General features: G+C 43.5%; 1 protein-coding gene across 5 annotated transcripts in view; it reads right to left on the minus strand.

Moving 5' to 3' along the window:
- Positions 1-26,595, minus strand: part of LOC121270827 (paired box protein Pax-2) — a 307,118-nt gene that overhangs the window by 210,013 nt on the left and 70,510 nt on the right. Inside the window, exons 7-8 of one of the 5 annotated variants that reach the window (XM_041176303.1) lie at positions 11,814-11,837; positions 6,826-6,842 (exon numbers count right to left, since the gene is read on the minus strand). The exons of the other annotated variants lie outside the window; for them this stretch is intronic. Of the exons in view, the coding sequence (XP_041032237.1) occupies positions 6,826-6,842; positions 11,814-11,837 (41 nt within the window). The remainder of the gene's footprint in view (positions 1-6,825; positions 6,843-11,813; positions 11,838-26,595) is intronic. 5 annotated transcript variants of the gene reach the window in all.

Genomic DNA, 26,595 nt, shown 5'->3' on the forward strand with positions numbered 1-26,595 from the left:
TAACATATTGTGCTTCAGTGACAGTCTCTCCCCGTCTATATTAAAACACACTGCGCTTCACTGACAATCTGTCTCCCTGTATATATTATAACACACTGCGCTTCACTGACAGTCTCTCCCCCTGTATATATTATAACACATTGTGCTTCAGTGACAGTCCCTCTCCCTGTAAATATTATAACACACTGTGCTTCAGTTACAGGCGCTCTCCGTTTATATATTGTAACACACTGTGCTTCACTGGCACTCTCTCTCCCTGTATATATGACAACACACTGCGCTTCACTGACAGTGTCTCTCCCTGTATATATTATAACACACTGTGCTTCACTGACAGTGTCTCTCCCTGTATATAATATAACACACTGTACTTTACTGACCGTCTCTCTCCCTTTATGTATTATAACACACTGCGCGTCACTGACAGTGTCTCTCCCTGTATATATTATAACACACTGTGCTTCAGTGACAGCCCGTCCCTGTATATATTATAATACACTGTGCTTCAGTGACAGTCTCTATCTCTGTATACATTATAACACACTGCGCTTCACTGACAGTCTCTCTCCCTGTATATATTATAACACATTGTGCTTCAGCGACAGCCCCTCCCTGTATATATTATAACACACTGTGCTTCAGTGACAGTCTCTATCTCTGTATACATTATAACACACTGCGCTTCACTGACAGTCTCTCTCCCTGTATATATTATAACACATTGTGCTTCAGTGACAGTCTCTCTTCCTGTATATATTATAACACATTGTGCTTCACTGACATTCAGTCTCCCAATATATATTATAACACATTGTGCTTCAGTGACAGTCTCTCCCCCTGTATATATTATAACACACTGCGCTTCACAGACAGTGTCTCTCCCTGTATATATTATAACACACTGTGCTTCACTGACAGTCACTCTCCCTGTATATATTATAACACACTGTGCTTCACTGACCGTCTCTCTCCCTGTATATATTATAACACACTCAACATCACTGACAGCGTCTCTCCCTGTATATATTATAAAACACTGTGCTTCAGTGACAGTCTCTCTTCCTGTATATATTATAACACACTTTGCTTCACTGACAATCTGTCTCCCTGTATATATTATAACACACTGCGCTTCACTGACAATGTCTCTCCCGGTATATATTATAACACACTGTGCTTCACTGATCGTCTCTCTCCCTGTACATATTATAACACACTGCGCGTCACTGACAGTGTCTCTCCCTGTATATATTATAACAGACTGTGCTTCAGTGACAGTCTCTCTTCCTGTATATATTATAACACACTGTGTTTCACTTTCAGTCTGTCTCCTTGTATATATTATAACACACTGTGTTTCACTGACACTCTCTCTCCCTGTATATATTATAACAAACTGTGCTTCACTGACAGTGTCTCTCTCCCTGTATATATTATAACACACTGTGCTTCAGTGACTGTCTCTCTCTGTTTATATATTATAACACACTGTGCTTCACTGACAGTGTATCTCCCTGTATGTATTATAACACGCTGTGCTTCACTGACACTCTCTCTCCCTGTATATATTATAAACCATTGCGCTTCACTGACAGTGTCCCTCCCTGTATATATTATAACACACTGCACTTCACTGACAGTCTCTCTCCCTGTATATATTATAACACACTGTGCTTCACTGACAGTCACGCTCCCTGTATATATTATAACACACTGGGCTTCACTGATCGTCTCTCTCCCTGTATATATTATAACACACGGCACGTCAATGACAGTGTCTCTCCCTGTATATATTATAACACACTGTGCTTCAGTGACAGTCTCTCTTCCTGTATATATTATAACACAGTGTTTCACTGACAGTCTCTCTCTCGGTATATAACATAAGAAACTGTGTTTCACTGACAATCTCTCTCACTGTAAATATTATAACACATTGTGCTTCAGTGACAGTCCCACTCCCTGTATATAACACATTGTGCTTCAGTGACAGTCCCTCTCCCTGTAAATATTATAACACACTGTGCTTCAGTTACAGGCGCTCTCCGTTTATATATTATAACACACTGCGCTTCACTGACAGTGTCTCTCCCTGTTTATATTATAACACACTGTACTTCACTGACCGTCTCTCTCCCTGTATGTATTATAACACACTGCGCGTCACTGACAGTGTCTCTCCCTGTATATATAACACACTGTGCTTCACTGACAGTCTCTCTTCCTGTATATACTATAACACACTGTGCTTCACTGACAGTCTCTCCACCTGGATATATTATAACTCGTTGTGCTTCAGCGACAGCCCCTCCCTGTATATATTATAACACACTGTGCTTCAGTGACAGTCTCTATCTCTGTATACATTATAACACATTGTGCTTCAGTGACATTCAGTCTCCCTGTATATATTATAACACATTGTGCTTCAGTGACAGTCTCTCCCCCTGTATATATTATAACACACTGCGCTTCACAGACAGTGTCTCTCCCTGTATATATTATAATACACCGTGCTTCACTGACGGTCATTCTCCCTGTATATATTATAACACACTGTGCTTCACTGACCGTCTCTCTCCCTGTATATATTATAACACACTGCACATCACTGACAGTGTCTCTCCCTGTATATATTATAATACACTGTGCTTCACTGACAGTCTCCCCCTGTATATACTACAACACATTGTGCTTCAGTGACAGTCCCTCTCCCTTTGTATATTATAACACATTGTGCTTCAGTGACAGTCCATCTCCCTGTAAATATTATAATACACTGTGCTTCACTGACATTCTCTATCTCTATATACATTATAACACACTGCGCTTCACTGACAGTGTCTCCCCCTGTATATATTATAACACATTGTGCTTCACTGACAGTCAGTGTCCCTGTATATATTATAACATATTGTGCTTCAGTGACAGTCTCTCCCCGTCTATATTATAACACACTGCGCTTCACTGACAGTGTCTCTCCCTGTATATATTATAACACACTGTGCTTCAAAGATCGTCTCTCTCCCTGTATATATTATAACACACTGCGCGTCACTGACAGTGTCTCTCCCTGTATATATTATAACACACTGTGCTTCAGGGACAGTCTCTCTTCCTGTATATATTATAACACACTGTGTTTCACTTTCAGTCTGTCTCCTTGTATATATTATAACACACTGTGTTTCACTGACAGTCTCTTTCTCTGTATATATTATAACAAACTGTGCTTCACTGACAGTGTCTCTCTCCCTGTATATATTATAACACACTGCTTCTGTGACTGTCTCTCTCCGTTTATATATTATAACACACTGTGCTTCACTGACAGTATCTCTCTCTGTATATATTATAACACGCTGTGCTTCAGTGACAGGCTATCTCCGTTTATGTATTATAACACACTGTGCTTCACTGACAGTCCCTCTCTCCCTGTATATATTATAACACACTCTGTTTCACTGACAGTCTCTCTCTCTCTGTATATATTACAATACATTGTGTTTCACTGACTGTGTCTCTCTCCCTGTATATATTATAATACACTGTAGCTCACTGACCATCTCTTTCCTTGAATACTATTATAATGTGCATCACTGACAGTCTGTCTCCCTGTATACATTATAATACACTGTGTTTTTCTGAGTCTCTCTCTCCCTATGTATATATAATAATACATTGTGTTTCATTTACAGTCTAACTCTCTCCTTGTGTATATGAAAATACACTGCATTTTACTTACAGTCTGTCTCTGTGTATATACTATAACACGTTGTGTTTCACTCACAGACTCTCTCTACCCGTTTATATTATGCTACAGCATTTAACTGACAGTCTCTCTCTACCTGAATATATTACAGGACACAGTGTTTCACTGACAGTCTGTCTCCTTCTACATATTATAATATACTGTGTTTCACTGACAGTCTGTCTATCACTTTGTAAATTATAATGCACACTGTTTCACTTACAGTCTGTATCCCTGTATATATTATAATAGTTTCACTGAGTCTCTCTCTCTCTCTGTATATATTTTCATACACTGTGTTTCACTGACAGTCTCTCTTTCCCTGCATATATAATAATACGCTGTATATCACTGACAGTCCCTCTCTCTTTGTATATGTTATAATACAGTGTTTCACTGACAGTCTCTCTCTCCCTGTATACATTATAATACCCTGTGTTTCACTGACAATCTCTCCTTCCCTGTATATATAATAATGGTGTTTCACTGACATTCTCTCTCTATATATATATCTTATATTACACTGTGTATCAGTGGCAGTCTCTCCCCGTTTATATTATAACACGCTGTCAATCTCTCTCCTTGTATATATTGTAATACATCATGTTTCACAATCTGAGGATATGGGGTAGACCACTAAGGACTGAGATGAGGAGAAATTTCTTCACCCAGAGAGTAGTTGAGGCCAAAACATATGTTTTCAAGAAGGAGTTAGATAAAGCTCTTGGGGTGAAAGGGATCAAAGGGTATGGGGAGAAAGTGGGAGCAGGCTATTGAGTTGGACGATCAGCCATGATCAGAATGAATGGTGGAGGAGGCTCAAAGGGCCGAATGGCCTATTCCTGCTCCTATTTCTATGTTTCTATGTTTCACTAGCAGTCTCTTTCTCCCTATTATTACAAACATATTAACATATAAATTAGGAGCAGGAGTAGGCCACTTGGCCCCTTGAATCTGGTCTGCCATTCAATAAGATCATGGATGATCTGATGATAACCTCAACCCCACATTCCTGCCTACCCCCGATAACCTTTCACCCCTTTGTTAATCAAGAATCTATCTAGCTCAGCCTTAAGAATATCCAAGACTCTTGTTTCCAACACCTTTTGAGGAAGAGAGTTCACAGGATAACTAAAACAAAAACAGAATTACCTGGAAAAACTCAGCAGGTCTGGCAGCATCGGCGGAGAAGAAAAGAGTTGACATTTCGAGTCCTCATGACCCTTCCACAGAACTGTTCTGTGGAAGGGTCATGAGGACTCGAAATGTCAACTCTTTTCTTCTCCGCCGATGCTGCCAGACCTGCTGAGTTTTTCCAGATAATTCTGTTTTTGTTCTGGATTTCCAGCATCCGCGGTTTTTTTTGTTTTTATCACAAGATAACTACTCTCTGACAGAAATAATTTCTCTTCCTCTCTGTGTTAAATGAGCGACCCCTTATTTAAACAGTGACCCCTAGTTCTAGATTCTTCCACAAGCAGAAACATCATCTCCTCATCCACCTTGTCAAGACCCCTCAGGATCTTAAACGTTTCAATCAAGTCGCCTCTTACTCTTCTAAATTTCAGTGGATACAAGCCTAACCTGTCCAATATTTCATCATAAGACAACCTGTCCATTCCTGCTATTAGTCTAATAAACCTTCTCTGAACTGCTTCTAACGCATTTACATCTTTCCTTAAATAATCAGATGTGGTCTCACCAGTGCCCTGTACAATTGAAGCATAACCTCCCTACTCCTGTAATCAATTCCCCTCACAATAACTGATAACATCCTAATAGCTTTCCTAATCACCTGCTGTACCTGCATGCTAACCCTTTGTGATTCATGCACTAGGACACTCAAAGCCCTCTCAATCTCAGAGTTCTGCAACCTCTCACCATTTAGATAATAAGATTTTTTTTATTCTTCCTGCCAAAATGAACAATTTCACATTTGTGCACATTATACTCTATAGCCTTTCTCTCCCTGTGTATATTATAAGTGTTTCACTGACAGTCTCTCTCTCCCTGTATATATTATAATACACTGTTTCACTGACAGTCTCTCTCTCCCTGTATATATTATAATAGTGTTTCACTGACAGTCTCCCTCCCTGTATACATTATAATAGTGTTTCACTGAGTCTCTCTCTTTCCCTGTATATATTACAATACCCTGTGTTTCACTGACAGCCTCTGTCTCCCTGTATATATTATGATACCCTGTGTTTCACTGACAGTCTCCCTCCCTGTATATTATAATACATTGTGTTTCACTGAGTCTCTCTCTTTCCCTGTATATATTACAATACCCTGTGTTTCACTGACAGTCTCTCTCTCCCTGTATATTATAATACATTGTGTTTCACTGACAGTCATTTGCTCTCCTGTATAAATAAAACACTATGGGTGGCATCTTATGCACCTCCACACGCACCCCCCCCCCCCCCCACCTCTGCCAATGTGAGTTTGGAGGCAGGGAGGGCATTTTATCAGATGGTTGGCAACTCCGCCACGTTCCTGCCCCCCACTGCAATTCAGTCCATGACAGGAAGACCCATGTATGGCCTTCCCAGTGCATTGCTCTTTCTGGCCCTTAACTAATGCCCATTTTAAGGTGCCATCCCACCATATTAGACTAGTGGCATGTCAGCCTGTCACCGTGCAGGGAGCATGGCGAGCAAACCTTTCAAAGGCACTTTGTGTCTGCTCGAGGGACCTGGCATGGTGAAGGGGATTCCACTCAGAGTCACCCCATGTCCTTGCTGCTGCCCATCCTGCACCCACCCCCTTCACCGTCCACACCCTACAAAAGACCCTCCCGCCCTTGCTTATCTCTGGCCTGGGAGGGAGGATCTTGGGGCAAGATCGGTGGGGGGGGGGTCTCTCGCCAGCTCCTCAGCCTGTAACCAAGAACCTTGTTGCCTCCATCAAATCCCCCCCTCTGTCTCAGTGACAGGCTCGCTCTGCTGTTTGATGTTATAATGCAGCGTTGATGGTATTTTAGGCCCTCCCCTGTAATGAGTTTGGAAATGGGGAGAGCATTTAATCGCTCGGGTTGGTGACGAGGTGCCCGACCAGTGCCCTGCCACCTTCCCTCCTCCACCCCCTATTAAGCCCACAGCTGGTAGGCCCATGGGTTGCCTTCCAGTCCTGCTGCCAACTCAGGCTCCTTAAGTGAGCAGCGAAGACTCTTTTCATTCTTTCACGGGATTTGGACATCGCTGGCTGGGCCAGCATTCATTGCCCATCCCTGATTGCCCTTGAAAAGGTGGTGGTGGGCTGCCCTTCTTCAACTGCCGCAGGGAGGGAGTTCCAGGATCTTGACCCAGTGACAGCGAGGGAACGGCGATATATTTCCAAGTTAGCACGGTGTGTGGCTTGGAGAGGAGCTTGCAGGAGGTGGTGTTCCCATGCGTGCGCAGCCCTTGTCCTTCTAGGTGCTAGAGGTTGCGGGTTTGGAAGGTGCCTCATCCTGCTCTGCCAGTATTAGACCAGCAGCAGGTGGACCTGTCTCCATGCAGGGAGCACGCCAAGCAAACCTTTGCGGGTTGCTTGTGATCTCCCAGAGGGGACCCTCATTCCAAGGCACTCGGTGCCTGATCGAGGGACCTGGCATTGGGAAAGGGGGTTACTGCTAAGAGCCAACCCTGCCCTTTCTGCTGACCCCCTCACCTCCCTTCTCCCATAACCCTCACCCCACAAAACCCCTTCTGCCATCACTTAGCTCTGGCCTAGGTCACTCCGAGATCCTGGGCCTCCAGTGTGTGTTTTTGCTGAAGTAACCACCACCTCTCCAGTAGCACTGCTGAACAAAAGAGCTGCCAGCCTCCAATTAGCCAGCTGCTCTCAATGGTTGGGAATCTCCACCCCAGGGTTCTGATCCCATGGGAGGCCCATCAACGGCCCGTTAGTCTTCTGATCGGCTGGTAAATCACCAGGTGTTTCCCAGAGGATACAACGTGGATGTCTCACAGGCTCTTCAATCGGTGACCGAGATTCCCATCTCTTCCATCAAGTTGCCCCCTGTGTGTCAATGACATACTCTCCTGCATATATACACTGTGTTTCACTTACAATCTCGTTTTCCTATATATGTATTTCAATAGGGGAGCATAGGAAACATAAGACTTAGGAGCAGGAGTAGGCCTATGTTCCTTCAAGCCTGATACGCCATTCGATAAAGTCACGGCTAATCAGACTGTTGTCTCAACTCCGCTTTCCTGTCTGCTCCCCTATAACCCTTGACACCCTTGTCTATCAAAACTCTATCTAACTCAGCTTTGAGTAAACGACCCAGTCTCCTCTGCCTTGTGGGGAAGAGAACGCCACACACAAGCCACATTCTGAAAGAAAAGAATTCTTCTCATATCCATCTTAAAACCTGTAGGAATTGGTTCTTACTCTACCAGAGGGGAAGAAGCTGGCTGTTTGGTGAGTACTTGTTAAGTGGTTAAGGTCTATTCTGTTCCTAAGGTTTAAAATAGTATACAAACTGGTGATAAGGTTAATAAAATATATAAAAAAGGAACATATTTAATTGAATAAAATAATTAAGTAGTTAACTAAAAAACATTAAGGATGGCAGGACAGATGATGTGTCATGGCTGCAGCATGTGGGGACTCCTCAATGCCATTGTGATCCAGGACAAATACTTCAGCAGTAAGTGTTTGTGGCTCGAGGAGCTTTGTCTCACAGTCAACGAGCTGGAGGCTGAACTGCAGACACTGCAGTGCATCAACAAGGGGAAAAATTACCTGGACACTTTGGACCAGGAGGCGGTCACACCCCTTAGGATAGGGTCTTCTGATTTGGTCATGGGTCAGGGACAGGAGGATGTGACTGTGTGTGAGACAGGTAAAGGGATACGGACAGCAGCAGTACAGGACCCTCAGCTTTTGCAATTGTCTAACAGGTTTGAGGTTCTCTCAGCTTGTTTGGATGAGTGCAGGGGCTGCAGGGTGGATGAGTAAACTGACCATGGCACTGTGGTACAGGAGATCATTCAAAAAAAGGAATATAGTGGTGGTATAGTAAGGGAAATTGACACTGTTCTCTGCAGCAAAGAGTGAGAGTCCAGTTGCGATGCTTGCCCAGTGCCAGAGTTCAGAACATCTGCTCAAGGCTTGAAGTGGGAGGGGGAGGATCCAGTCATCATGCGCCAAGCAGGTACCATTCATCTTTTCTCATCCCTACCTAAACCACTTCTACATCCTGGTTTGCTGAACATAGGTCATCCATCTCTTTTGTGCTGATACCAATTAACAGAGCCACCTACCAACTATTCCTCACTTCCTGTCCTTCCTACATGTCATGTACCCTTCAATATTCAGGCCCCAATCTATGTCATCCTGCCCACTGCAGGATGTAGAAGAGGTTTAGGTAGAGATGAGAAATGATAAAGGCAAGAAGTCTCTTGTGGGAGTGGTGTACAGGCCCTCTAACTGTAACTACATGGTAGGAGGGAATATAAATGAAGAAATAATGGGAGCTTGTCAGAAAGGTACGGTGCTAATCACGCAGCATTTAAATGTACATATAGATTCAAAAATTAGATGGGCAAAGATAGCCTAGATGAGGAGTACATAGACAATTTTCGGAATAGTTTCTTAGAACAACATGTTCTGGCACCAACCAGAGAGCAAGACCTGGGATTGTGCAATGAAATAGGATTAATTAATAACCTCATAGTGAAGGCTCCCCTCAGTAGCAGCGACCATAATATGATTAAATTTTACATTCAGTTTGAGGGAAAGAAGAGTGGGTCTAATACTGGTATTTTAAACTTAAATAAGGGCAATTATGAGGGTATGAAAGTGGAGCTAGCTAAAGTGAACTGACAAATTAGGTTAAGGGATAGGTCAACAGAGATGCAGTGGCAGACAGTTAAGGAAATTTTTCATAATACACAGGATAGATACATTCTAACAAGAAATAAAAATTCCAAGGGGAGGACCCTCCATCTGTAGTTAACTAAAAAAGTTAAAGATAGTATCAAACTCAAAAGGAAAAGCATATAATTGTGCAAAGACGGGTGGCAGATCAGAAGATTGGTCAGAATTTAAAAGGATGACTAAAAGATTAATAAGGGGGGAAAGTAGAGTACAAGGGAAAGCTAGCTAAAAATATAAGGACGGATAGTAAGAGTTTCAATCAATATTTAATAAAGAAAAGAGTTAAGAAAGTGAGCGTTGGTCCTTTGGAAAGTGCATCTGAAGAATTACCAATGGAAAATAAGGAGATGACAGTTGAATTGAACCAGTATTTTACATTGGTTTTCACTATAGAGGATACAAGTAACATCCCTGAACTAGCTGTAAATCAGGAAATGGGAGGGAGGGAGGGAGGAACTCAAGAAAATCACAATTAGCAGGGAAGTGGTACTAAGCAAATTGTTGGGGCTGAGGGCTGACAAATCCCCGGATCTTGATGGACTTCATCCTAGGGCCTTGAAAGAAGTGGCTAATGAGACGCTTGAAGCATTGATCTTAATTTTCTGAAATTTCCTAGATTCGGGGAAGATTCTATTAGACTGGAAAATAGCGAATGTAACTCCTTTATTCAAAAAGGGACAGAGACAGAAAGTAGGAAACTACAGGCCAGTTAGCTTAACATCTGTCATAGAGAAAATGTTGGAAGCTAATATTAAAGGCATTATAGCAGGGCAGTTAGAAAAATTCTATGCAATCAGGCAGAGTCAACACGGTTTTGTGAGAGGGAAGTCATGTTTAACCAATTAAACTCCACCTGCCAATTTTTTGTCCACTCACTTAGCCTACCTATATCCCTTTATAGACTCTTTACCTCCTCTTGTCAACTTATTTCCTCCCTATCTTGGTATCATCGGCAAATTTAACTATTATACATTCGGTCCCTTCATCCAAGTCATTGATATAAATTGGAAATAGTTGAGGCTCCAGCACTGATCCCTGTGGCACTCCACTAGTTGCAGCTTGCCAACCGGAATAAGATCCCTAATCTCCACTTCCTGGTAGCTAACCAATCCTTTATCCATGCTAATATGTTAGCCTCTATACCATGTGGGGGGGTGGAGAGTCTTCATTAGGCAGGAGCTGGAATCTCGGTTGCCCGACATCAGGTTGAGTTTGAGATAAAATGGGCCATGAGTCACTGGCTAGGTGACGGGGACCTATTTACCATCCATTTGCATACCTTGAACACTCATTAATTGGGAAGCGCACCAAATTAAGTCCTACCTTCAAGATTAAGTCAGGGCTGCACTGGAAACTCAAGCAACAGGTAAAGCTGTTTGATCTTTGGAACTGAGGTTAGTTTTTGTCTTTGTCTAACTCAGCCACTCAGGAGACAGGACGAGGGGAAGATGGATGGTCCCGTAGTGTAAAGGTCAAGGGGAAGGTGGGGAGCGTGCTGCTCGGATCCACAAACAGTGCAGCATTTGGGCTTGCAAGAGAGTGGGGCTGGAGCCCAGGCCCTCAAGTGGCACAGCGAGTTATTGGTGCATTTGGTGGTGGGGAGTTCGCTGAAGAGACCCAGGCTCCAGCCTATAGGGTAGGGTCCGTCATTGTAGTAGTTTCATCCTGTGTCCAAGGCAGGCAACAGTAACACACAGGGAAGTTCAATAGTCAGGGAGCAGACCTTGTAACTCTTTCGAGTACAAACCCGTTTCCATCTGTTTCCATCTGAAGTTACATTGTTTCACAGTTTGCCATTGTGAGATTTGAACTCTTGATCTTGGGATTACAAACCCAGTACCATAACCACTTGGCTATTTAGGCCAAGCCAAAGCAGACCTTGTATTTGAAGCGATTAGGGAACCCAATTAGGGCCATCTTCATTGCCAGAGAGCACTGGATTGTCAGCATGTGTTCAGAACATGCACTATCTCCAGATATCTAACAGGCAATTTTGGAGATGGCTAAGTCTTTCCTGTGAGACCATTACTGACCTATGCGTGCTCCTGCAAGACCTGCAGTCCCTTGGCTTTGGAGGGAACCCCATGCCAGCTGCCCTCAAAGTGACTGCAGCCCTAAACTTCTACATCAGAGGCTCACTTTGGGGCTGCAAAGGGACATGTGTGGCATCTCCTGGGTGCAACACGTAGATGCGTAGGGGAGGTGACAACTACCCTGTTCAGAAGGGTCAACAGGTTCGTCAGATTCTCTGGTTGATAGCCAGACTTCTCGAGCAGTTGGCTTTGGGGCCATCGCAGGGTTCCCATGGGTAAAGGGTGTAAGCATTAGAGCTCACTGGGAGCAGCCAGCTGCATTCGAAAAGTGAAAGGGGCTTCACTCCCTCAATGTTCAAGTTGTCTGTGACCACTGGAAAGAATTAAGCAGGCATGTGCTTGCTTCCCAGGGAGCTCTCATGACACATACATTTGAAGGAACTGCCAGCTGCCACAGATGCTTGAGGCCCCTGTCCAAGTGCAGGGTTGGATCCTGGGTGACAAGGGCTATCATCTCAGAACATGGCTCAGCACGCCAGGGTGTCATCCCCAAAACCCTGGGAGAAGCGTTACAACACTGCACACTGCTCAACAGGGCAATTGTAGGGAACACCATAAGATTTCTCAAAATGTGCTTTAAATGCCTACCTCAGTAAGGGGAGGCAATGTATAATGGTATTGTCACTGGACTAGTATATCCAGAGATCTGGGTTTGAATCCCACCACAGCAGATTGTGGATTTTGAATTGAATAAAAATCTGGAATTAAAAGTCTAATATTGACCATGGAACCATTGTCGATTGTTGTAAAAACCCATCTCGTTCACTAATGTCCTTCAGGAGGAAATCTTCCATCCTTACCTGGTCTGGCCTACGTGTGAATCCAGACCCACAGCAATGTGGTTGGCTCTTAAATGCCCCTGAAATGGACTAGCAAGCCACTCAATTCTCAAGGGCAAATAGGCTTGGGCAACAAATGCTGGCCTCACCAGTGAAGCCCACATCCCAGGAATGAATACAATACCAGTCTGGCAGAGATTTAGCACAAAGGATGTCCATGATTGTCATAATCTGCTATGCCTTGCACAATGTGGCATTGCAACTGGAAGAAAAATTGCCAATTGAGGACAATGAGAAGCTTCTAACATCCTCGGATGAGGAATATGAGGAGGAGGACAAAGATTTGGCGGCAGCTCCTTCAGATGCCAGGGCCATGCAGAGTGGTCCTAGGGCTCTCAGGGACAGCCTCATCTTCAATCGTGCTGACCTACCTGAACAACATTTCCTCATCTGCAAACTGGACCCTGTTCTGATTGTGCCCCAACCACTGCCCGCGTCCATTCGGGGCTACCTCACTAGACACATCCTCCACCCCAATAAGGTCAAGGGGGTGAACCATTCTCACATGGGATGAAAAGAGATGACTCTCCCTAAGGGTGCCAGCTTTGCATACACATACAAGTCAATGAAACTATAATGAGCCATCTCTCTGCTCCTTGCCTACATTGTCAAGGCCATGATTGCAGGAACACTACCTCATTTCTCATGCTCGTCAGTGACTTCTGCCAATTTCCTTGGCACGTCATTTATGGGCAGGACAGTAGATTCTACCTGTTCAGCCATGTCACATTGACTTTGAATACAGTCAGGTCACACACATTGTCACCCAATTACGACCGATCACTAACCCATCACCACATTGTTGTCTGCACAGGCGAAACTCAGAGACAGGCAAGGCATCCCTCAGAGACAGGCAAGGCATCCCTCAGAGACAGGCGAAACTTGCCTCAGAGACAGGCGAGAGATTCCTCAGACCATTTCATTTAGCAACGACTGCCAAACACGAAGCATGACAAGGCAAAACGCCCTCCCAAGGAAGATGCTCCAACAAATGCACATAATGCACACAACAGTCAAGTGAATAACATATATTGCAATACCTATATACATATACATTCCATAACAGTATCTCAGCAACCTGTGCCACCATTGTGCCCTCAATACATAATTTTTCTTTTACGGCCACTAGACTCTGACATCAGTGACTGATGAGGAGGCGAACTGCTAAATGTGAACCCCCGTCATGTGATTGCATGTGGGATACATGCTCACTGCACGCACAGACAACCTGCATTTTGATTGTGTCAGTACCGGCTCCCAACACACTATTATTTTACATACAGGGAGAGAAATCATCTGTGAAACACGGCACATTATAATATATAAAGGGAGAGAAAGAGAGACTGTCAGTGAAACACTGTATAATATAACAGAGACAGGAGTGCCTTTCAGTGATGCACTGTAAATTGTCATAAAGGGAGAGAGACTGTCAGTGAAACACTGTGTGTCAGCAGAAATGCCATCGGTGCCACACTCTTATTTATTAAAGTTCACCCTGCGTCCCGCTGAGAGGTTATCTCCTGTATCTATTAGAATAAACTCGGTCCCGCTGATTGTCTAACTGCCTGTGTATTTTCTAATAAACCGTGGCCAAATTTTATGTCCCGCAGGCGGGCGGGTGCCTGACCCGATTGGGTGTAAAATCGCGCCTGATGATGTCGGCCGAGCGTCCTGACATCATCGCGCACTCGCGTGATATCTCAGTCAGCGCGCGCGAGAGTCAGCAGCGCGTCCATCAACAATTAAGAGGCCTATTAAGGCCATTAATGTATTATTTAACCTGGATCTTTCACTGCCCATCCAATGCTATGTTCGGTGGCCAGGCGAATGCGCCAGGCGGCCTTTGGATTTTTGAGGAAACCTCATCCAAGGGCGGGATGATGTTTCCCAAGTTAATTTTTTTTTAAATAAAAATGTTTGAGCAGAATTTTTACAACCTCTATGTTTACGTGAGTGAGTCCGGTGTGTGGACATTTTTTACTGCATTTTAAAATTTTTATTTGAAGGTTTTAAGTTCTTTAGCTCTTTGCCTTCAGGGAGCTTTCCTTCTGCGCTTGCCTGTGCTCACGTCAGCACACATCCTCCAACCAGCCGCACCCCGGCAGCGCTGAGCCTTACAGTCCGTCTTTCACGCTGGCTGGCCGTTAACTGGCCAAACAGGAAGAAATCGCGGTCGAGGGGCGATTACGGGCCGTGGGCAGTTTCCCAGCCATTGCCGGGCCCACTGATCGCGCCCGCCCATTGAACTCAAAATTCTGGCCAGTGTTTCCCTTACAGCCCTCCCCCTGTATAGATTATAATGTGCTGTGTTTCACTGACAGTCTCTCCCTCTCCCTGTGTATATTATAATACAACGTTTCACTGACAGAATCTCTCTCTCCCTGTATATACTATAATACTGTGTGTTTCACTGACAGTCTCTCTGACCCTGTATGTATTATAATACATTGTGTCTCACTGATCGTCTCTCTCTCCCTGTATATAATACTGTGTTTCACTGACAGTCTCTCTGACCCTGTATGTATTATAATACATTGTGTCTCACTGATCGTCTTTCTCTCCCTGTATATAATACTGTGTTTCACTGACAGTCTCTCTGACCCTGTATGTATTATAATACATTGTGTCTCGCTGATCGTCTCTCTCCCTGTATATACCGTGTTTCACTGACAGTCTCTCTCTCTCCCTGTATATATTATAATACACTGTGTTTCACTGACAGTCTCTCTGACCCTGTATGTATTATAATACATTGTGTCTCACTGATCGTCTCTCTCTCCCTGTATACAATACCGTGTTTCACTGACAGTCTCTCTCTCTCCCTGTATATATTATCACACACCATGTTTCACTGACAGTCTCTCTCTCTCCCTGTATATAAGATATTATGTTTCATTGACAAACTCTCTTTCGCCCTGTATATATTATAATGCACTGTGTCTCACTGATCATCTCTCTCTCTCTAAATATTACAATACACAGTTTTTCACTGACAGTCCGTCTCTCACCCTGTATATATTATAATACACTGTTTCACTGACAGTCTCTCTCTCTCTCTGTATTTCACAGAATCACACAGTGCAGAAGAGGCCCTTCGGCCCATCAAGTCTGCACCGACATGTGAGAAACACCTGACCTACCTACCTAATCCCATTTACCAGCACTTGGCCCATAGCCTTGAATGTTATGATGTGCCAAGTGCTCATCCAGGTACTTTTTAAAGGATGTGAGGCAACCCGCCTCCACCACCCTCCCAGGCAGCGCATTCCAGACCCTCACCACCCTCTGGGTAAAAAAGTTTTTCCTCACATCCCCCTTAAACCTCCTGCCCCTCATCTTGAACTTATGTCCCCTTGTGACTGACCCTTCAACTAAGGGGAACAGCTGCTCCCTACCCACCCTGTCCATGCCCCTCATAATCTTGTACACCTCGATCAGGTCACCCCTCAGTCTTCTCTGCACCAACGAAATCAACCCACGTCTATCCAACCTCTCTTCATAACTTAAATGTTTTGTCCCAGGCAACACACTGGTGAATATATTATCACACGCTGGGCCGAATTTTTCAGTCGGTAAGAAGGGGGCGGGGCCCGCTCGCCGACATAAAAATGACACGGGATGATGTAGGAGGGAACCCCCGACGTCACCAAACCCCATTTAAATCTTCAGGAAGGCGGGGGCACAGTGAGATCAGCTGTCCACCCGCCTACCTGTCAATGGCCTCAATCGGCCATTGACAGGCTAATTAAAACAATTAAAGGACCTGCCCGTCCAACCTTAAGGTTGGCAGACAGGCCAGGAACCCCGGCGGGGAATAGAAAAAGAATGAAAGCACATCTACCAGCGGGATGAGGTTACTGGTAGGGATTTTAAAAGTTTGATGAAGTTTTTGTGAAATTTATTAACATGTCCCAAATGGTGTGACATTGTCACATGAGGGGGACATGTTAAGGATTTTTTTTTCTATTTTTAAAGTTTATAAAGCTGTCAGCGATCTCCCTGAGGCTGCACTTAGCCTCAGGGAGGTGTGAACTCTTTTGTGTGTATGCGCGAAAGAGCGCACTCTCGCATTTGGGGAATTCCCCCTGCCCATTCAGGGAGTGCATAGCGCTTCCCACTGGATCTCACGCTGGGTGGGCCTTAATTGTGACCCGCTCACCTAAAATGGCGGTGAGGATCGGCTCCCCGCCTGCCAGAGATTGGGTCGAGCTTGCCTACCTGACAGGCGGAAAATTCTGCTCAGTGTGTTTCACTGACAGTCACTCTCTCTCGTTCATAAATTTGCCAGAAATTAACACGTGCAAATGATGTCATGCCAGCTAACTGGGAACCCAGCTCTGCTTCCTTGGGAGAGGCCAGACCAAATTAAGTGACCATCAGGCCATTCCAGGGATTTAGAACCAAGGGAGAATACCCCGCTCTCTGAGAGCTGCCAAGCAATCAAAGGCCGGCAGCTCTCCCTTGCTTACACCCCACCGGGCATGTTGGTTGCTGCCAATAGTGCTCCAAGGACTGCACCAGGGATTGTTGCTGGATCATTGGATACTGGGGTTCATGATGTGGGGGTCACCAGAAAAGCGGGGGGTGGTGGTAATGGGGTCAAGGGGGAAGGCTTTCAGCAACCACCAAGCGCCCCCTTCTCAATGCCGGTTCCATCGATTGGGCATCGAATCTGTGAACAAGTGACTCCCACCACCCCCACACCGAGGCCACAGGCAAACGCAACAATCTCTGCCCCTGTATATATTCACATACACTGTGTTTCAATGAATGTTTCTCACTGTATTTTATAATATACTGCTTGACGGTCTCTCCTGTGTATATTGTACTATATTGCCTTTCATTGACAGTCTCTCTCCTGTAAATATTATAAAACTAGTATGGTAGTAGACTTTTCAGCCTATATACGCTATGACATATGTTGATAATATTTAACACAATTTGAAAACAGTGCGCCTGACACCTTGCATCCCTGGGTTTATGTAGTTTAGAGAACACCAAACTAGAGGAAGCATTGGGAAGTTGTGTGGGTTGCAGGATGGATCACTTTCACATTGATTGCAAGCATTGGGCACATTTGGTGCAAATAGAAAATCCAACTTGATGGGGAATTAGTTGGGGCTACCTGGTACTTTCCAGTTGGATTTGCTGAATTGATGCCCATTGATCAGGTTTCATTGATTTAAAAAAATCTATCCTTGTGTATCTTGAGCATATGCAAGATCCCCAAATGCTGGAGTGTAACCAGACCAGCCATGGTTTCCATTATTCTGTCCTGTTAAAAAAGAGGCATCAGCGCTCCCTCTCTCTATATGACCTTTTTCCTTATCTATCTCTTCACGCTGATTGATGTTGAGCACAGAATCCAGGTCTGTGCAGTTAATGCACACCCGGCTGAAATCCTTCCTTAACCCTCGCCCCTTCTAAAGCTCCATGATTTGAAGTAGGTTTCTTTTTCTAAATCAGGTTTGATTGCCTGTGACAGATGTTGCTTCTATTTTCATCCAACCCAAAGACAAGTGCCACAGAAGGAGGCCATTTGGCCTATTGTGTCTGTGTTGGTTCTTTGAAGGATCTGTCCAATTCATCCCACTCTCTTTGCCTTTCCCCATAGCCCTGCAGATTTTCCTTTTGCAAGTATGGAACCAAAATACCTTTCACAAGTTACTAATGAGCCTGATTCAGCCAGTAGATCATAACAATTAATTGGGTAAAAATGATGAATTTGGTGATCATTGCACCTTTTGCAATAAACTTATTGATCTTTTGGTCTCTGATCCAGGATTTCAAGCAACAAGAGTCTTCTTCAAGGTTGGCTGACATCAGCTAATGGAAAGACAAGTCACAGTTTCCAACTTTCTTGCTTGCTAGTGCAGATTTTGGCTACAGTTTGAGGATATACTCGTTACTTTGATTTGGCGCATGATTTTGATTGGCAGCCTCCCTGACCCCACCACCTCTGACCTGGTAGACAATGCATCCTGTGCCCTGTGTTGCTCACTCGTTTTGTGTAGCAGATGTAGGCAGATCTGGGAAACATACCTTCCTAATTCTTATAACTAATGAAGCTTGTTTGATGATTTAAGTCAATCCCATGCCTGTATTACATACCGGATCCAAATCTTTCATTGAGTTGGCAGATATTAACTATTTCAGGCCCTCGCACCTGCTCCGCCATTTAATATGATCATGCTGATCTGATTGTAACCTCGGCTCCATATTCCCAACTACCCCCTATAACCATTCACCCCCTTGCTTATCAAGAATCTATTTATCTCTGCCTTAAAAATATTCAAAGACTCTGCTTCCACTGCCTTTTGAGGAAGAGAGTTCCAAAGACCCACAAGCCTCTCAGAGGAAAAATTTCTCCTCATCTCTGTATTAAATATCTTCAATTCAATTGCGTTTAAACTATGCAAGAGTATAGACTGGATGTTTGGAAGTTCTTTTTCATCCAGAGAGCAGCCAGCCTCTGGAATATGTTGCCAGCTGATGTGTTGGGTGTTGTCTCTAGGTAGATCTTCAAGAGGGAATTAAGCCAGTCTTGACTGGAGCAGGGGTCACATCGATAAGTAGTTCTTCAGATAACACTGGCCCTAGATTTGTTCTAATCTTGCAACAGGATTGGAGGAGAGTTTGCAATTATATTTTTTGCACTTTTTGTCCCTGGATTTATCTCTGGTGTCTTGACTCTCCCAGGAAAGTGCATGTCTGTGGCGGTGGTGTGGTGGGTGTGTGTAGGAAATCTTGGTGATGATGCCCCAACCATTGTGAATATGGAGCAGGCTTCATGGACCAGCTGTTCTTTTCTTGCCATTTTCTTATGTTTGTTCCATTGATTTCATTGGAATGAAAATCAGGTGGGCCCTGTAACAAGTGGATGGTCTGCACTGAAGTTGAAAACCTTACTTGCAACAAAGCTTAATGGAGAATGTAATAGTAACACTCAGGAATGTTACTGTCCCAATTGTCTCCTCCTGTTCTCCTCCTCTAAGATGAATTACTGCACGGTGAAGAGGAATGGGTCTTCAGATCATAGGAACATGAGGAATAGGAGCAAGAGTAGAGCCATACAGCCATTTGAGCCTGCTCTGTCATTCAATACTATTGTGACTAATCTTCTGCTTCAACTCTACTTTCTAGCCTGTTCCCCCTATCCCTTGGTGCCCTGACAGATCAGAATTCTGCCTATCTTTGCCTTAAATATACTCAATGATGGAGCATCCACAACCCTCTGAGGTAGAGAATTCTAAACCATAATGGTATTGTTACTGCATTAGTAAAGCCAGATACCCAAGATAAAGCTCTGGGGACCTGGGTTCGAATCCCACCATGGCAAATGGTGAAATTTGAATTTAATTTAAAAAATCTGGAATCAAAAGTCTAACGATGACCATGAAACCATTGTCCATTGTCGGAAAGACCCATCTGGTTCACCAATGTCCTTTAGGGAAGGAAATCTGCTGCCCTTACTTGGTCTGGCCTACATGTGACTCCAGGCCCACAGCATCATGGTTGACCCTTATATGCCCTCTGAAATGGCTTAGCAAGCCGCTCAGTTCTCAAGGGCAACTAGGGATGGGCAATAAATGCTGACCTAGGCAGTGACACCCCCATTCCATGAATGAATAATTTAAAAAAATCATTCTTCTGAACTCCAGACAATTTACTCAGCCTCTCATCAAAGGACAACCCTCTTGGCCCAGGGGCCAATCTAGTGAACCTTCACAGAACTGCCTCCAATGCAAGCATATCCTTCCTTAAATATGGAGACGAAAACTGCACTCAGTACTCCAGGTGTGGTCTCACTAAAGTCCTGTACAATTATAGTAAGACTTTTTTTTTTATTTTTGTGCTCCAATCCTCTTAAAATAAAGGCCAACATGCCATTTGCCTTCCTAATTTCTTGCTGTATCTGCACACAAAGTTTCTGAAGAAGAGTTATACAGACTCGTAATGTTAATTCTGTTTCTCTCTCCACAGATGATGTTACAGCTGCTGAGTTTTTCCAACATGTTCTGCTTTTGTTACAACGTTTCTAGTATTCCTTATGCGAGTATACCCAAGTTTCACTGATTATCAACATTTAAACATTTCACACCTTTTAAAAAATATTCTGCCATTCTATTCGTTCAACCAAATTGAATAACCGCACACTCCCCACATTATACCTCATCTGCCATCGTGTTGCCCACTCAATTAACCCGTTCATATTTCATGGGAGGCTCTTTGTGCCCTCCTCACAAGCTTGCAGTCCCATCTAGCTTATATCATCAGCAAACTTGGATACGTTGCACACGGCATTTTCAACTAGCTGTGACCCCAGCACTGATCCTTCCAGGACTCCAGTGCTAACAACCTACCAAGTTTAAATGCTTCATTTATCCCTACTCTTTGCCAACTGCCCTTGAAACAATCCACTATCCATGCTAATATATTCCTCCAAATTTATGAGCCCATTTATCTTGTATAATAACCTTTCGTGTGGCACCTTATTGAATTCCTTTTGGAAATCCAAGTATACTATATCTACTGGTTCTCCTTTATCTACCTTACAAGCTACATCCAAAAAACTCTTGTCAAGCATGATTTCCCTTTCGAAAAACCATCATAGCTCTGATTTGCCAAGATTTACTAAGTACATTGTTAAAACTACTTTATTAAGAGTTCAGGGCATTTTCCCAAAGGCTTAGGACAGGTTACCTGGCCTTTCGTTCTCTGTTTTCCCTCCACATTTTCCATTCATTACTATTTTCAATGGTAACATTATATTTGTTATGAATCTGAGGTTTTATCAAGTGATTATGCTTTGGGACGGTTTTCTCTTTAATTCCAGGTGAAATGCAGTAGTGAAGAGGATCATGTGATTCTGTCTCAAATTCTGTATGATAACAAGCCTAGGTGGCTTGCTTACCACGTGGACAGAGAGCCCCAGGGTGAGACTTTCTCGAAGCAAACCGGAAACAGGGGCAAAAACTGTGCTGACTGCAGGTAGGTTTCCAATTTTTAGACAGTGAGAGCAAGAGAGGGGTGTCCCCACAACAACACAAAGGGTGGAAGGTAGTATGGTCAGCGGAAAGGACATTGTAGCCTTCCTGTGGACTATGAAGCAGAAATGCAGGAGGAAAGGGTCAAAGAAATGCACCCCTATGGCAACCTAAGGAATCCAGAAGATTCATCCTGCCCGGGAAAGAACCAACAGAGTGGGGACTTACTGCTAGTATTTGGTTCAGGACTTCTTTGGAAACTGAGAAAAGAGCCTTTTGATGGGCACTCGATGGGCTGAATTTTTTGTTCCCCCAGTGGGTGTGTTTCCCACGGTGGGGGGCACTTAAAACGGGGAGGGCGCCCATCCCACCACCTTCCTGCCCAACCCCAAGCTCACCCCCACAATATAGGGGGCAAGCGAGCACCAAAATTTGGCAGCCTGCCCGCCATATTAAAATGACCAATTAGGGTCAGGTAGGCTCATTATCAAGGCTACTGACCCTAATAATACGCTGCCCACGCCATAATATGTTTGGCATGGGCAGCAGGGCAGGACCAGAAGCCCAATTTTTAACGTGCAATGGTTAAACAGTGGGAAGAAAGTAGGGGAATCAGTCTTCACAGCTGCCCATTGTTGATCGCGAGGTGGCACCCCCTTAGATTGAACCCCACCTTCCATCCTACCCCCTCCCTCTCTTGAACCCACCCTCTCTCCACCCCACCCACTGCCCCTCTCCCTGATGCTCCCGAACCCTCCCGTCCCAAGACCCCGGACTTGCCTGCTCTTGGGCTCCTCTTTTCAGCCGCAGTCCTGGCAGTTGCCACTGATGCCTTCCTGGTACTGCCAGGACTGATGGAGCTGCCAGCCAACTGGATTGCCCAGCAGCTCCAGTGGGCAGGACTTCTGCTCTAATGAGGGCGGAAGTCCCAATCGGCCCTCAATAATGAGCCCCGTAGTGCTTTATTGCTGCGGGGCTGGTCAGTGTGAAGCTAGTCAGCTTCACGCCAATGTGGTTCCTGGGGTGGGGCGAAGTGGGGTGCATACCATCTGCCACCCTGTATTATTTCATCCCATGTTATAACTCAGCAAACTGGGGAGAAGCAAACCTATTGGAAGTTGGAAGTGATGTTATACAACTCCTAAAAACTGCAATTCTGCAGATAACAGGCAGTGAAGTAATATTGTAGCATGGGGTTTTCAATAATATTAAAAAGCTAAAGGGGAACATATTTTCTGTGGCTGAGAGAGCTATTTGCTTACTACATACTGTTTATTCCAAATTGCTTTTAGTTTGTTTGTTACAGTAAAAGGCTTAAAACTTGCAATCTTGTTGTGCAATTTCTTTAAATTAGTCACGGTGAATTTAAATATCTTTTTATAAGTTATCAGTCTCTGCAGCAATTGTAACAGGCTCTTGCAGGATCTGAATCCAGAGACTCGAGACATGTACATGGGAATTTCTCAGAGTTTAAATCAGTAAGACTTCCGACAAGATTTCACAGTTGCTTTTGTTGTATTCATTTAAAAGTTAATATGACGATGTCTATTGTTGACTCATTTCTTGAAAGAGAGGAGCTGTTTGTGAATGCCTTGCAAAGTTTAGCAAGGTTTAATTTGAAGGCGGTAGCAGAAAAATCAGAAGTAGATTTAAAATTTTTAAAATTGTAAAAGGCAGAAATTGTTGAGGTATTGGCTCAACAGTGCAACCTTGAGGAAGAAAAGAGTAATCCAGATAGCACTCAGGTTGAGTTAGCCAGAATTCAGTTTCAATTGGACTGAAAAAGCAGAAACTTGAAGAAATGAGAGAAATGAAAAAAAAAACTTGTGATTAAAGAAGGGAAATGTGAAAATTTGAACTTGAATTCCAAAAAGCAAAAAGCAGGAAAGCCTTGCGTTTCAAAGAAAAAGCAAAGCTAGAATAAGACAAATTAGAAAGAAATTTGGAAGTCAACAGGGAATAGCTTAGATTACAGGAACAGGGGGTAGCATGGGAATTTGATGATGGGTCAGAATTTTAAGGGTTTTGAGTTGGCAAGGAATATCTGCCTAGTGCCAAGATTCAGTGAGGAAGCAGTTGAATTGTATATTAAATCATTTGCGAAAACTGCTAGAAAGTTATAGTGGCTTAAGGAAAACTGGTAAGTCTTATTCCAAAGTATATTCGTGGAGAAAGTGTTAGAAGTAGATTCATCACATTTAGTTGTGTAGTCTAGTGATTATTATACTGTGAAGAATGCTATACTCAGTGCATATGGGTCAGTGCCGCAAGCTTACAGATAAAAGTTTAGAAAGCTGAAGAAGAAACAGAATCAATTTTTTGTGGAATTTGATAGAGAAAAAGAAATGATATTTGATAAATGGTATCGGGCTATGAAGATTGAGCAAGGTTTTGAAAACCTTAGCGAGGTAACATGAATGGAAGAATTTAAAAATAGTGTCCCTTTAGGAATAAGGTCCCACCAAGAAGACCACCATGTTTCTAAGATAAGACCCCACTGCAGTTATGGCTGATGACAATGAATTGCCTCACAAACACATGGAAATCAGAAGAACATTGGGCAGAATTTTTCCTCAGTGTGTGGGTGCGCTCGAGCATAAAATATCGCGTGATGATGTCGGGCAAGCGTCCTGACAAAAATCGTGCACTCGCGCGATACATCGATCGGCGCTAAATTCGGAAGCGCGCCCGCCAACAATTAAGAGGGCAATTAAGCCCATAATGGTGCAATTAACAGTGATTTTTCACTGCCCGTCCAACATTAGGGTTGGCAGGCAGGCAAATCGGCCAGGCAGCCTTTGCATTTCTCAGAAAACCTCATCCAAGTTTTCCGTTATTAATAAAAAAATAAATGAAAAGGCGTTTGGGCAAAATTTTCATCTTGCATATGTTCAGGTGACTGATTCTGATGCATGGGCATTTTTTTCTGACTCTTAAAATCTACTTTCATTGCTTTTAAATCCTTCAGCTCCCTGAGGCAGCTCTCTGCCTTCAGGGAGCTTTCATGGCATGCTCCCCCCTGCGCCCACACTGACTTCAGCGCTTGCCCTCCTCCTGCTCGCAACCCGGCAGCGCTGAGCTTCTCAGGGCTGATCACAGTCAGGGATCTGTTCCCCAGCCGATCGCGGGCACCCACTGGACTAAAAAGCCTGCCCATTGTCTGTGAACCCACATAGAAACTGGGGAGATAAAAGATCTGACAACGAACAGAATACTGGTTAAAGTGAGGAAGATAGCAGAAATGAAAAGACAGATGTTCCTCAGAGTAGCAAAAAAGAGAGTGTGGGGGATAAATATGATCCAAGGGACCAACGTGTAATTTTAGACATAAGAAAGGGCATCTTAAGGCTGATTGTTGTAAGTTAAAAATGAAAATGGTAGAATTTGCAGGAGTGCATAGCATGACTGCAGAACATTGTTGCACCGATAGGTGACACTTGCAACAAACCAGCAGCTTGGAATGGATTTAATATTGGAAAAATTTAAAACACAGAGGATTATAAGGATTTTGTATTCAAGGGGGATGTCTCTGCACTTTTGTCTGGTAAAACAAATTAATATTCTATGAGATACAGGGTCAGCTCAATCGTTGATGGTAGCAGATGAAGGGAAACATCCAATAGAAGGTTTGCTACTTAAGAATATATGGATTAAGGGGATTAAAGGAGGTCATTTAACTGCTTCGTTGCATAAATGTGGTTTAAAAAGTGGTTTAATTTCTGGTATTTTATTTGTGGGGAAGTTGCCTATCAATGATGTTGATTTTATATCAGGAAATGATCTTGCTGGAGATAAAGTGCTGCCATCTCTAATGATTCAGACAAGTCCAGTGAAACTGCTGAAATTGAAACTGTACAAAAGGAAACAAATGATGTACAGAAATCAGTGACTATCTGTACTCCTACTGTGGAAAATACTGTCCCAATTAAAGCTGTGTCCAAAGATTCAAAAGCTGGAACACCGATGTTAAAGAGGCACTGGACCAGCAGACTCACAACAATAAGTCTGATTAACAGCAGCTGGAGAATAGTTGAAGCTGGCTGAATTAAACCTGCAGATAGACCCTAAGCCAGGGGTGTCAAAACAGTTAACAGCAGCAAACGAATGAAGGTAAAACAAAGGAAAGAAGGGCTTTAAAACCAAATGACTGCACTGTAGCTAATACTGATACCATGGAGCTACAATGAAGATTCTGTGTTGCTGAGCATAAAGTAAACTCCAGAATGATGAAACAGTCACTTTCGCAAGAGGAAAATGGGAAAAAGTTAATTCCGGGTGGGATAATGAACAACAAAAAGAACTTAGAAGAATTTGTGAACTGATTAAGAGAGCATCAGGGTTTTTTTGACTGATCTTCAATGTGATCTTAATGAGGTTTGTAAAGTAGCTATGGAGACTTTGTTAAACATGCTTCTGGGGAAAAACACAGAAACTTTGAACCATGGAAAGGAACTTAAAGATAAAAGTAAGCCAGCATTTCAACAGGGGGAGGAAAATTCAGCTGTTTGGCTGAGAGTTTCTTTAAAGACTTGGACATTAAAAAATCTGCAACCATAAAAGAGAATGGAGATCCAGTGTTAAAACATGCACTGGACATTTCAAGCACTGTGTTAAAAGGCCAAGACCTTGATGACAATGTTGCTCTTGACAAGGTTAGCCAGACCAGGCCAAGCGTATAACCTTCTAACCTAAGACATAGAAAAGCTGTAAAACCTATTCGAAATGAGAAAGGAGATTTGCTTTGATGAATTACAGGAAAGTGAATCCACCAGTAGTAAAATGAATTCCCATTCAGAGGAAAATTGGAATTCCAAGAACCTATACACACTGAACTTTAAAACCTAATTGTCACATGAGATTGAGCGTGATGGGTTGAGCTTTGGAATGCTGCCAAAGCCATGGTGATATGTGACAACAAGGGAGAGGATATTACTTGTACTGTATGTAGTAAGTTAGTTGATAAGGTGTTTACAATGCTATATTTTGATAGCGTGATTGTAAAATCACTATTTTGATAATTTTTCATCTTTTATGAGTTTTTTTTAAGA

Source organism: Carcharodon carcharias, chromosome 28, assembly GCF_017639515.1.
Source record: "Carcharodon carcharias isolate sCarCar2 chromosome 28, sCarCar2.pri, whole genome shotgun sequence".
NCBI classification, from domain to species: domain Eukaryota; kingdom Metazoa; phylum Chordata; class Chondrichthyes; order Lamniformes; family Lamnidae; genus Carcharodon; species Carcharodon carcharias.